Source organism: Ovis canadensis, chromosome 8 (genome assembly GCF_042477335.2).
Source record: "Ovis canadensis isolate MfBH-ARS-UI-01 breed Bighorn chromosome 8, ARS-UI_OviCan_v2, whole genome shotgun sequence".
Taxonomy (NCBI): Eukaryota; Metazoa; Chordata; class Mammalia; order Artiodactyla; family Bovidae; genus Ovis; species Ovis canadensis.
Genome location: NC_091252.1, coordinates 41,335,821 through 41,349,663, shown reverse-complemented (window position 1 = coordinate 41,349,663; position 13,843 = coordinate 41,335,821). Strand labels below are relative to the sequence as shown.

Below are 13,843 nucleotides of genomic sequence, written 5' to 3'. Positions count from 1 at the left end.
TCAAAAATAAGAAAACCAATTTTTAAAAAAATGAGATGTAAAGAGATATAAAATCATATATCAAAGAAGGTACACAATTGACAAACACATCAAACATGGTTTGTCATTTAGGAAATGCAAATTAAAACCACACTGAAGTACATACACCTAATTAGAATGGCTTAAAAAATGACAATATCAAGTGCTGACAGGGATGGAGAACAACTGGATTCTCATACAATGCTGGTAGGGAATGCAAAATGGTATAGCCACTTTGGAAAATAGTTAAAGTTAAGCATACACTTACCAAAAGAGTCAGCAATCTCAATCCTAGGTATTTACCCAAGATGTGAAGGCTTATGTTTATACAGAAGCACTGGCTGGCGCCTTTCACTACAATATTTATTGTAGCTTTATTCAAATTGCTAAAAACAGGAAACAACTCAGTGTTCTTGGTTGGTGAAAAAAGTTAAAGAGGTTAAACAGAAAAGTTTAATATAATTCTTAACTCTAGACTTGATCCTATACTGGAAAAAGGGAAAATGCTATAAAGGACATTATTGGATCAAATGACAAAAATGGGATTACATGTGGTAGATATGATAAAAGTATTGCTATTAAATTTACTGAGATAGCCATACTGTGACTGTGTAAGAGACTATTCTTTGTCTTAGAAAAAGCTGAAGTATTTGGGGTAATGGGCCATAATATGTATAATTTACCCTTAAGTAGTTCAGGAAAAATAAGTACAGCCACACACACAGAGCACACAAATGATAAAACAAATGGGGTAAAATGTGAACAATAGGTGAACCTGGATAAAGGGTATACGTTTTTTCATACTGTTTTTATTTTTGTAAGTTATCTATTAGGTTCAAGTTTTTTCAAAAGTAAAAAAGGTTATTAGCATTCACTAAGAATATCTCCCTGAGAAGTTCTTTTTTTTTTTGGCTGAGCCACACAGCTTGTAGGATCTCAGTTCCCCAACAAGAGGTGGGAACTGTGCCCCTGCAGTGGAAGCGTCGCGTCCTCACCATTGGACTGCCAGGGAATTGCCCTCTTAAAACTTCTGATTAAAAGAGGAATTCCTTCAAAAGACTAATTGTTAACTGTTCGGATGTTTGAGACACGTTATTGGAAGACCTTAATTTATGAAGAAAATCATCTTACGCTGAATTGGATTATCAGTTGGGATAAAAATTTCCTTTTCCTAACAGACTGTTTTTTTTCCGACTTTCTACCACAAACGATTTTACTTCTCATCCTCAACTCCTCAACCATCTAATTAAAGAAAGCTACAACTCAGCAGCCTTCCTAACTTTTCTAATTTAAGTTACAGTGGATTATACAGTGTTAGAAGCAAATAATGTAATCAGGAGATCACATAAAAAGAGTTTTATTAAGATATCTTGCTTCACTTCTTCGTTTCAGATCTGGAAGCACAGATGGCATATTTGGACCAGTTAAAAACCCGTGGAGTTATTCAAAACAATATAGAGAAAAGAGGAAGCAGAACTCTCACAGTGAGAATGAGGATTCAAATTGGCTTATAACCGGAGGAAGCTCAGGAGGAAGTGCGGCGGCCGTGTCAGCGTTCACGTGCTTTGCGTAAGATATTTTTTTCTATCTGTACTTTAGAACCCAACCCAATACAGATAGTCATAAACCATATACAAAATCCAACAATAGACTCATGCATACCTTGGTGTTTTTATTTCTCCTTAGTGAGCAATTTGTAAGATCAAAATTGTATCTTAGAAATACCCTCAACTATATAGTACACATATGTATATTTTATACATTAACTTTAAGACATTTAAACCCTTCCTGTATAGTATCTGGTCTTCTTTAAAACATGATTTTACAGATCTTCTAGAATAAGAATAAATCAGTTAGCTTGCTGCTGCTGCTACCAAGTCACTTCAGTTGTGTCCAAGTCTGTGTGACCCCATAGACGGCAGCCTGCCAGGTTCCCCCGTCCCTGGAATTCTCCAGGCAAGAACACTGGAGTGGGCTGCCATTTCCTTCTCCAATGCATGAAAGTGAAAAGTGAAAGTGAAGTCGCTCAGTTGTTAATTTCATTTTAAAAATTATTTATTTGGGTATCTGCTCACTGACTGTACATATATTTAGAGATTAACATACCTTGGCTTTAGTTGAGTGCTATTGAGCTAAATTAGTATCTGTGGTTTATCCTTCAGCTAAGCCCAACTTTGCCAAAAAATAAGGAAGGAAGGAAGGAAGGAAAAGGCTGATATTTATCAATAGAATATTTTAAGAAGTGTTTTTATAAATCAGCAACTAAAAATATGTATAAGTAAAGGCTTTTTCAAATTTGTAGGGAGATGATTTGTTCAGCTGTCATACTTTGTATTCTGAATCCATCAATCATGTTTTATGTCTTGTCATGTTTGTAAAGCATTTCTTAACCATCTAAAAAAGAGTAAATAAATATTGCTGTTACTATATTGATTTTATTGGTTTCAGTTTAACCAAATAGAATGTTTTCTTTAGTAGTACTATATGTATTTTATCTCTCCTTAATTATCCACTGAAACTAAGCTGTTGCACAGGCATTGCAATCAATAAATTATTTATATATTTTTAGAGCTATGGAGATTTAGATTCTACAGTTTTGTGTTTTTTTTTTTAGTTTCCCTGAAATCTTGTTAACAAGTAAAACCATTTCATTTTATCTCTGTGGAATTTTATAGCACCACATTAATATTAATGAGAGTTCTGACAAGGGAGGATTGCAAGATTAGGTGCTTTTTTCTATCCTCATCACCCCTCTTAGTGTTCATCTTACTGAATGTGCTTTGAGAAGGTGGCACTTTGACACATAATTCCTATGGAAATGTAGGTTTTACTTTTACACAGCTGTCAGGGAATCCTAATAAGAAAATGTGTCCTTTTAGAAACCGTGAAAGCAGCAATCTGATTCTGTGGCTTAAGAGGACTTGGTAAGAAAGGCAATAAATTTGCATTTTCTGTAGAGCCCAAGGACCATGTGAAAGGTCCGTGAGCCTTGTTCAGCCCAAAGCTTCAGTCTGAGTGTACTCAAGAGGGGCCAGGACCCAAAGTGATTCCAGAGTGAATGGGCCCCAGACTGTCAGGTGTTCTGATTTGTTTCTTTTATAATAGTTTTTAAAACAGGAACATTCTAGGAGTATTATGTAGCCGCTAAAAAGAATGAGTTAGAGCACTGTGTCATGACATGGAAAGAAATCCAAAATACACTGTGAAGTGAAAGACAAGTTGGAGAGCAGTGTGTATTGTATGACCTTATTTCTGTTAAACGTAACATTACATATGTGAACATGTTAGTTGCATGGAAGTATCTGGATAAATATACATAAAAAGTGGTAATTCTGGGGACGGATTATAAGAAATGTCACTTTATAGATCATATAGAATATTTTAATTTTTACAATGGACATTGCAATTTTATAATCAAGAAAAACCTTTTTTCCTGAAATAGTTCAAATTTTTAAAATGTGAAAAATATACACAGTGGAAAATACACATACAATTAAAATATGTTATCTTAATCCTTTTAAAGTACACGATTCAGTTGTGTTAAGTACCTTCACATTATCACTCAGCCAGTCTCTAGAGCTTGTTTCCTTTGCAAAACTTAAACTGTGCACTCCTTAAAAGCCTCCCATTGGCCCCCCTCCCCGTGTCCCCAGCCCTCGGCAAGCACTCTCCTACTTCTGTCTCTGTAACTGTGGCCACTCCAGGCACCTCATACAGGTAAAACTGTGCACTGTGTGTGCTTTCACTTAGCACAATGTCAAGTGTGTCTTTTTTTTTTTTTTTAATAAAAACACAGACTGTATAGGTAACTGAGCAAAGAAATGAACAGACACTTCATAGTTGAGTAATACAAATACAAATAAGTGTGAAAAATTACTCAAAATGCACATTAACAAATGTTTTATCAAAATAATCAGATTTTAAGAACTGCTAGTATTCAGTGATGGTGAAAGTGAAAGTGAAGTTGCTCAGTTGTGTCCAGCTCTTTGTAACCCCATGGACTGTGGCCCACCAGGCTCCTCTGTCCATGGGATTTTCCAGGCAAGAATACGGGAGTGAGTTGCCATTTCCTTCTCCAGGGGACCTTCCCGACCCAGGGATCAAACTGGGGTCTCCCACAGTGCGGTAGATGCTTTACTGTCTGAGCCACCAGGGAATGAAAGATAAAACAATGTGATTCACTGCAATTGGGAATATAAATTGGCATAACCTTTCTGACAAGTAATTTAACAAAATATATTTAGAACTTATAATGACAGGTAGATCCTTTTACCCATTAACTCTTAGAAGCTAGAGATATATGGGCAAAGATTTATGTTTAAAGGTGCTTATTAGAAAGTGCTTTATTTATTTTTGTCTGCGCTGCACAGCTTGTGGGATCTTAATTCTCTGATGGGGGACTGAACTCAGACCTTCGCCAGTGAAAGCGCAGAATTCTAACTGCTGGACTGCCAGGGAACTCCCTACAAAGTACTCTACTATGCAGCTATTCTAGTTCGCAACAATATAGCAGTTTAAATCAGAATACATTTCTAGTCATGATTCTAAATGGGGTAGCAGAATAGCTGTATCTGAATTCCTGGGAGGGGTGTGTTTAGTTTGTATAAGCATACTATAAAATTGCTATTAAAAGAAGATACAAGATTTGTATGTATATAAATCATACTAGTGTTTTCATAGGTCTTCTGAGGCAACAGAAACAAAAACAAAAATAAATGGAACCTAATCAAAGTTACAAGCTTTTGCACAGCAGAGGAAACCATCAAATGAAAAGACAGCCTATAGAATGGGAGACAATATTTGCAAACAATGTGACTGATAGGGGCTTAATCTTCAAAATGTACAACTTATACAACTCAACAGCAAAAAAACAAATAACCCAATCAAAAAATGGACAGAAGACCTAAATGGATATTTCTCCAAAAAATACATGACCAGTAGGCAAATGAAAAGATACTCAACATCACTAATTACTAAGAAATGCAAATCAGAACTACAATGAGGTACCACACCATCTCACACTGGTCAAAATGGCCATCATTAAAAAGTACAAAAAACAAGTGCCGGAGAGGGTGTGGAGAAAAGAGAACCCTCCTACACTGTTGATAGAAATGGAAGTTGGTGCAGCCACTGTGGAACAGTATGGAGGTTCCTCAGAAAACTACACACAGAATTACCATGTGATCCAGCGATCCCACTCTTAGGCATGGCTTAGTTGCTAAATTGTATCCGACTCTTAAAACCCCATGGACTGTAACCTGCCAGGCTCCTCCATCTGTGGGATTTTCCAAGCAAGAATACTGGAGTGGATTGCCATTTCCTGCTCCTGGGGATCTTCTCGACCCAGGAATTGAACCTGGGTCTCCTGCATTGCAGATGATTCTTACCGACTGAGCCAGCAGGGAAGCCCTACTCCTAGGCGTATATCCAAACAAAACTATAATTCAGAGTAGTACAGCCACCCCGTGTTCATTCATAGCAGCACTGTTCCCAGGACCCAAGACATAGAAACAATGTAAATGTCCATCGACAGATGCGTGGATAAAGAAGGTGTGGTGCATGTATACAATAGAATACCACTCAGCTATAAAACAGAATGAAGTAATGCCTTTTGCAGCAACACGGATGCAACTAGAGGTGATCGTGCTAAGTGAAGTACGTCAGAGAAAGACAAATACCATAATATGTCATTTATATATGTGAAATCTAAAATGTGGCACAAATTGAATCTATCTATGAAACACTTATAGACAGAATAGACTTGTGACTGGGAGTTTGGGGTTAGTAGATGCATATAGAATAGATAAACAAGAAGGTTTATCTATAGCACAAGGAACTATATCCTGTAACCTGGGATAAGCCATAATGGAAAAGAATATTTTAAAAATTGTATATATGTATATAACTAAATCACTTTGGTGTGTAGCAGAAATTAACACATCATAAATCAACTATACTTCAATTAAAAAGTAAAGAACTGAACGATTTGTATAAGATTGTAAAATTCCTGTGATAGGAATTGGGAATCAGTTGGGAATTGCCAATTGATAGAATATTTTACATATTTAAAATTTTCAGTAATCTTTATAACATAGTAAAAGTCTCATGATAAGCAAAAAAGAGATGGAAGCTTATGATTACAGAATGACCTGAACTGTGAAAGAAAAATTCATTAAAAAAAGACTTAAAGTTCATATGCCCAAATGTTAGCAGTGTGTGTTTGCCTCAAAGTGGTAGAATACTTTGTTACATTTTTACACTTTTCTATATTTTAAGAATTCTCTGCTATGAGCATGTTTTATTTTTGTATAATCAGGAGAAAACACCTTTAAAAGTCTACATTTAAAAAAAATAGATTTCAGATATAATTAGAAAGATGTTATCCTGCTAAACAGATTTCCATTTAAATTTCAGGGCTTTAGGATCAGATACGGGAGGATCAACCAGAAATCCAGCTGCCCACTGCGGGGTTGTTGGTTTAAAACCAAGCTATGGCCTAGTTTCTCGTCATGGTCTCATTCCCCTGGTGAATTCAATGGATGTGCCAGGAATCTTAACCAGATGTGTGGATGATGCAGCCACTGTGTTGGGTATTTATATGATTCCATATAGTTTCAAAGCATTATCAGTTCACTGACAAACAATGTGTCTGTCACTCATAAATACTTTTACTTACAGGTATACTAGCTGGGCATGATCCCAAAGATTCTACCACAATTCAAGATCCTGTTAAACCATTTACGCTTCCCAGTTTGACAGATGTGAGCAAACTATGTATAGGAATTCCAAAGGTAACTCTTTACAAAAGTACTGTGAAGTCAAATACAGACAGAAACAGACTTGGTTGAGTTTGAATCACTGCTCTGCCACTTTTATTAGCTATGTGACCTGAGCACGTGAAAGGAGATAGATAAAATCACTCACCTTTTAAATGTTTAATTTTGAGCTTAGCAATAAGTTTTTGTCCTGGGAGACTGTCATTTGCATTGTAAGATGTTTAGCAACATCACTGGTCTCTGCCCCTAGAGGTAGCAGCCCCATCCCTACCCTACCACCTCAACCCCACAAGTCAAACTGTCTGTAGACGTTACCACATGTCCCCTGGTTGAGAGGAAGAGGATAAAATTGCCCCCAGTTGAGAGCACTGCTGTAGAGAAATACTGTAAAATTTTTTAAATTTTCATTTAAGGTAATAGGTGTGACTATTTTTAAGGATTTAGAGTGAAACAGACCTAGTTGGGAATCCTGGATCCCGTACTTGCCTACTGTGTAACATTAGGAAAGTTACTTAACTTCTCTAGTCTCGATATTTTTCATTAATAACATGAAGGATGATAATACCTACATCATAGGCTGTTAAAAACGTTCAATGAGAGAACCTTTGGAAAGCATCTAGCAGAATGCCTGATACATAATGAACATTTAATAAATATAAGTTCTCCAACGAGATCTCCAGTCTTTATTATATCCAGTTCACAATATCTAGTATTGTGCTTGTCATTGCAATAAATGCTCTTAAATTAGTTCAGTCTTTTTAGCTACCTACTATCAATTTAATCAGGATTTCTAATATATTGCCAGAGGTTCTGGGGTACACATTTTTGTAAAACCATCTATTGGATGTTCTGATTTCTGTATTTTGACTTTTTCCAATTAGGAATATCTTACACCAGAATTGTCAAGTGAAGTACATTCTCTTTGGTCCAAAGCTGCTAATCTCTTTGAGTCTGAGGGGGCCAAAGTAATTGAAGTCTCCCTGCCCCATACCAGTTACTCAATTGTGTGTTACCACGTATTGTGTACATCGGAAGTGGCATCGAATATGGCAAGATTTGATGGGCTAGAATATGGTAAAGTGCCTGTGTTTTGGACTTTTAGGGAAGTTTTCTCAAACATTTTCACTTATTAGTGACAAAAAACATTATTGCCTGGGATAATGTTGATGATTTAGAGAAGTAAATTAGTGGATCGTTTTACTGTTGTCAATTTAGCATTATACTCACTATTCATGATCATAACTCATAATGAATGAATGAGGGAGTGAACAAATGAAATTTCCCTCTTCATTATTTTCTTCTCTTTCTTGATTCCTGACGGGTCAGTTAGTCCCAAGGCGTGTAAAGAAGAGAATCCATTAAGGTCAATCTCCTGAAATTTTAGTATTGGCCACAAATGTGACTCTAGACCTGCTTTTCAGCCAAAACTTTACTTCCTTTCCAAGTAATGTTCGTCTGTTTTGTTTTCAGGTCACAGATGTGACAGCAGTGTGTCTACTGAAGCCATGTATGCTGCAACCAGGCGAGAAGGGTTCAATGATGTGGTGAGAGGGAGGATCCTCTCGGGAAACTTTTTCTTGCTAAAAGAGTAAGATCACCGGTATAGGAGTTTCCCCCATTCTTGAAAACTCCAGAGGGACATGGTGGCGTGTCTGTCAGGTCTTCTCAGTTTTGCTAAGGAAGCAAAATCCTTATGATTTGAATTAGAAATCATAAGTGAAGGCCTGTTTTTGGTACTTTTGGCTCCTGGTTATTAAAAAACAAAAACAAAAACAAAAACCACTGTTGCTGTAGCAAGCTAATTAGGAAGGCTGAAGGGTTTTAGCCTCATTAAATGCCCCCTGTTATTGCTACATTGTCCTCCTGCTGTGAGAGCCTTAAGCAGGAAATTACATTGGTCTCTCTTTAAAAGGTCAGTGAAATCAACCTAACTTTCCCTTGCATGGTGTATCTGTTTGCTCCAAGAAAGAATGCTAAAATTACTATGACTGGTATAAGTTTTTCATCATCTTGTGAGTAGGATTCATCTTCCATACCACCAAGTCTGTCTAAGAGGACAGATAAGTGTGAAAAAGCAAGAATGTACTGAACAGCTTCATGGAGTTTTGCATATATATAATGGGCATATATGAATATATATGTATATGGATGGAAAGCATTTTATTCATCTGTGCATCTCCTTAGGGCCAGTAGTTAGCATTCCTTTTTCCAAAAATACTATGAACAGCTACTCTGAAAAACAGTATGGAGATTCCTCAAAAAATTAAAAATAGAACTACCATATGATCCAGAAATCCCACTTCTGGGTGTATATCTGAAGGAAAGAAATCACTACCTCACAGCATTATTCGCAGTAGCCAAGACATGGAAACAAACTAGTGTCCATTGGCAGACAAATGGAAAAAGAAAATATGCCATGTGTGTGTATACCCACCCACACACACACAATGGAACATTCATTATTATTCAAGAGTATTGATAATTATTCGAAAGAAAGAAATCCTTCATTTGTGACAGCATGCATGGACCTTGAGGGCATTATCTTAAGCGAAATAAGTCAGAGAAAGACAAATGCTGTATGATCTCACTTATATGTGGAATATAGGAGAAAAAAACACCAAAGCCACAGACCCAGTGGAATGGTAGTTGCTGGGGAAAGAGAGGTGTTGGTCAAAGGGTACAGACTCCCGCAGATAAGTTCTGGGGATGTGATGTACAACTTAATTACTATAGGTAACAACGCTATACTATATACTTGAAAGCTGCTGAGAGTAGGTCTTAAATGTTCTCACCACATACACAAAAAACTCTTAGGTGATGGATGTGTTAACTAATCTTACTGCACTAATCATTTTGCAATATATACATATATCAAATCATGTTGCAAACCTTAAAACTACAGAATTTTATACTCAATTGTATCTCAAAACTAGAAAACAAAAACTATTATTTGGTTAATGGGGAAATCAAAGGGCTTTGCTGTTCGCTTTCCTTCTCTTCTGAATACCTGCTGTCTCATGTCTGAAAATGATTGTTCCATTTTGTCTAGTTTTCCGATTGAAGCATATTAAAAGTAGGAAGAAATTTAATATAAGTATTTGTTCTTTTATAAAATTCAGTTTTGGGGAATGCTGTTAATACGTTATTTAAGCCATTAGCTGCTGGGTGGATTATACGTGATGCCTGCATTCATCACCCTATAGACCCTGTGGTCAAATGATAATAAAGACATCTGGTATTTCTATGGCATTCTTTCAAGATAAAAAAGATCTCCCATTTTTATATCTTTGTATTTGGTCCATGCAAGGTTGGAATTGTTATATCCATTTTTACAGGTGAGGAAACGGAAGTTATCAGTCAAATAGTTAATCCTTTTGCCAGCCTTCATTAACAGCTTCAGGAGGATCTAAAGAGTATTTTTTTCCCCCTTTCTTTCCATCATTGATTTATAGTCACTCCTGTGTCTGGCTAATTCGTTAATCTTTTCAGTAAAGTAAATGTCTTTTCTTTTGGGGAGGGAGAGTGTGGGGAGAAACCATATCCTTTATTACTTTTTATTACCACAGTAACTTTAGGGAACATCCATCATCTCATTCATATAGATACAACATTAAAGAAATAGGACGAAAACATTTTCTTACAATGAGAACTCTTAGGATTTACTCTTGACAGTATTCATGTATAACATATGGCAGTGTTAATTATATTTATCATGTTCTACATTTCATCCCTGGTACTTACTCATAACCAGAAGTTTGTGCCTTTAGACCATCTTCATCCTATTCCCCCTTCCCCTACCTCCTACTTCCGATAACAACAAATCTGATCACTTTATGTATGAGTTTGTTTTTGAAGTATAATTGACCTACAACACTAGGTCAGTTGCTGGTGCACACCATCGTGATTTGACATTTCTATGCATTTCAAAACGATCACCATGATAGGTCTAGATGTCATCTGACACCATATAAAGATATTACATAATTACTGACTATATTCCCCACACTGTACCTTTCATGCCTGGAAGTTTGTAACTCAGTCTCCTTTCCCTATTTCTCTCCTTCCCTCTCACCACCCTCCCCCTCTGGCAACTACCTGTTTATCTATGACTCAGTTTCTGTTATGTTTGTTCATTTGTTTTGTTTTTGGATTCCATAGATAAGTGAAATCATACAGTATTTTCTCTCACTTAACTTCACTTGGCATAATAGCCTCTAGATCTATCCATGTTGTCCCACAGAACAAAATCTCATTCTTCTTTATGGCTAATACTCCATTGTGTATGTATACTCCATCTTTATCCATTCATCTATCAGTGGACATTTAAGTGGCTTCCATATCTGGACTATTGTAAACAGTGCTGCAGTGAACATAGGGGTGCATATATCTTTTCAAAAGTGTTTGTTTTCTTTGGATAAATACCCAGGAGTGGAACTGCTGCATTGTCTGGTCGTTCTGTTTTTAATTCTTTGAGGAATCTCCACACTGTTTTCTATAGAGGCTGCACCACTTTATATTCCCACCAGCCGTGCATGAAGGTTCCCCTTTCTCTACATCCTTGACAATCCTTGTTATTTGTTGTCTTTGATAATAGCCATTCTGAAATGTGTGAGGTGATATTTCATGGTGGTTTTGAATTGCATTTCTCTGATGATTAGTGATGGTGAGCATCTTTTCATGTGCCTGTTGGCCATCCATATATCTTTTTTGGAAAAACGTCTGTTCTGGTCTTCTGCCAGTTTTTTGATTGGTTGTTTGGTTTTTGATGTTGAGTTGTGTGAGTTCTTTGCATATTTTGTATGTTAACACCTTATCAGGTATATCATTTGCAAATGTTGTCTCCTATTCAGTAGGCAGCCTGAAGTATCTTTCCAGGAGTTTCACATTTCCATTCCTGGGCTACACCTGTCTATAAAATACAAAATTGCGAACACTGCCTTCTTTCCTCAGTTACTGTTTCCATTCTAGAGTTAGAATTGTCCAAAACTTCAGAACTCTTATAATAATTACAACTATAGATGAAATAGGACATTATAATAGAAAGAGGATCAGAATGCAACTCCAGAGATCTAAGTTCTGGTCCCTCCTCTGCCACTGCTAATCTTTGCAGCCTTTGGAAAGTGATTAGTTGCTCTGCCCTTGATTTTCCTCACCTGAAAATGAATGTTCTGGTTTAATGATGTCCCTGGAAGTGTTAATAATTTGTGATTATATGTGAATAATTGTATCTACTTTTAGAATAACAGCATGGTTGAACAAAATTGATTTTTATGTTTGGGGAATCTTAGTGGTACCCGCTCCTACAGGCCAAGAATCCAGTGATTCTTTAACAAGTCTTACGCATGAGAATTCATTGAAAGAAATAACAAAAAGCCCTTAAAATGTCAACTTTTTTTTTTTCCACAGAAATTATGAGAATTATTTTGTCAAAGCACAGAAAGTGAGACGGCTCATTGCTAATGATTTTGTGAATGTTTTTAACTCTGGAGTGGACGTGCTGCTAACTCCCACGACCTTGAGTGAGGCAGTGCCATACACAGAATTCATCAAGGAAGACAACAGGACACGCAGTGCCCAAGACGACATCTTTACACAGGCCGTAAATATGGCAGGTGAGGGTCCCTTAAGAACATTCTGGTTTTCTCCGGATTTTTAGATAGACAGTCCTGGTCCTCAACTTAGGTTCTAGCTAGATTGTTCCCTAAACACAATAGCTTGTCCTTCTGGGATACTTAGGAGTGTGTGTGTGTGTTCATGTGGGTGTGTGTACATGTGTGCATTTATAGGCATACACATGCTTGCATTCACCACACACACACGCGTTAATTTTCAGACCTACAGAAAGATTTTAAAGTCATAAGATGAATACCCAGTATGTCCTTTGCCTGGGTTCATCCTTGTTCACATTTTGCCTCATTTGCTTTTTCCTTCTTCTCTCTCCCTTTACCCCCAGACAGACACACACACATACACAGCTTTTACTTGATTAATTTGAAAGTTTCAGCACCATGTTACTTTACCCCTAAATACTTTTAGCATGAATCATCTGGAATAAAGACATCCTTCATCATACCTGAGAAGGCTAACACAAATACAATAATATTCCAAATACAGTTCATATTTAAGTTTTCTCAGTTGAACCAAAAATGCCTTTTATAGGGTGTTTTTCCTGCATATATTTGTTTATGCTATCTCTTACTAAAGTCTAGAACAATCCCCCAGGTTTCTATGTTCTTTTATTAAGAACCACATCAGATTGTTATGCTTTTTCTTTCAGTCATCAAACATAATGTAGAAAACTCAAGAGCAAAGGGAAAAGTCCATTGTATTTATCCATATACTTTTGTGTTCATTTCTCCCTAATCCATCAAAATTCTTTATCATATCCTTTCTGTTCGGAGAAGTGTTTGCCGTTCTTATAGGGTGTATCTGCTAGCAACCAGTTCTCTTAGCTTTCTTCTGAGAATGTCTCGATTTTCCTCTCATTTTTATAGTTTATTTTTGCTGGATATATGATTTTGGTTTGACAGTTCTTTTCTTTAGCATTTACAAAATGTCCTGCTAATTTCTTCTAGCCTTCATAGTTACTGATAAGAAATCCTCTACTTTTTGAATTTTTTAAGTGACATTGTCTTTTCTGAGGAGTCCTGTCCACTTGACCTGTAGGATATCCCGTCCATAATCTGAATTTGTCAGATTGCTTCCTTATGGTTGGGTTAACTTAAACATTTTTGGCACAAATACTGTATGCACTTCAGGTCAAGAAACAGTTAATATCAGTTCGTACCACTGTGGAAACTAAGTGAATCCTTTGGATAAGGAAGTAACTACCAGATGTTTTCCTTATGAAGGCACATTTTCCTTTGTCGGTTGTAAGCAGTTGGTGATATGATATGTTGGGACCGTATTTCCCAATAAACCTAAACCTACTTTTAGCATCTATTGATGACCCTTGCCTGAATTAAGTATTACTTAGAGAATTACAAAGTGCTGACTTTTCTATCATTCTTTCTCCGTATCTTAGCTAGCAGTCTTCTCTATAGAGCAGC

General features: G+C 36.6%; 1 protein-coding gene across 3 annotated transcripts in view; it reads left to right on the top strand.

The window, feature by feature from the left end:
* Positions 1-13,843, top strand: part of QRSL1 (glutaminyl-tRNA amidotransferase subunit QRSL1) — a 28,867-nt gene that overhangs the window by 12,234 nt on the left and 2,790 nt on the right. For all 3 annotated transcript variants that reach the window (XM_069598236.1, XM_069598237.1, XM_069598239.1), the window contains 6 exons: positions 1,411-1,587; positions 6,433-6,608; positions 6,697-6,809; positions 7,676-7,868; positions 8,265-8,382; positions 12,201-12,406. In XM_069598236.1, the coding sequence (XP_069454337.1) occupies positions 1,411-1,587; positions 6,433-6,608; positions 6,697-6,809; positions 7,676-7,868; positions 8,265-8,382; positions 12,201-12,406 (983 nt within the window). The remainder of the gene's footprint in view (positions 1-1,410; positions 1,588-6,432; positions 6,609-6,696; positions 6,810-7,675; positions 7,869-8,264; positions 8,383-12,200; positions 12,407-13,843) is intronic.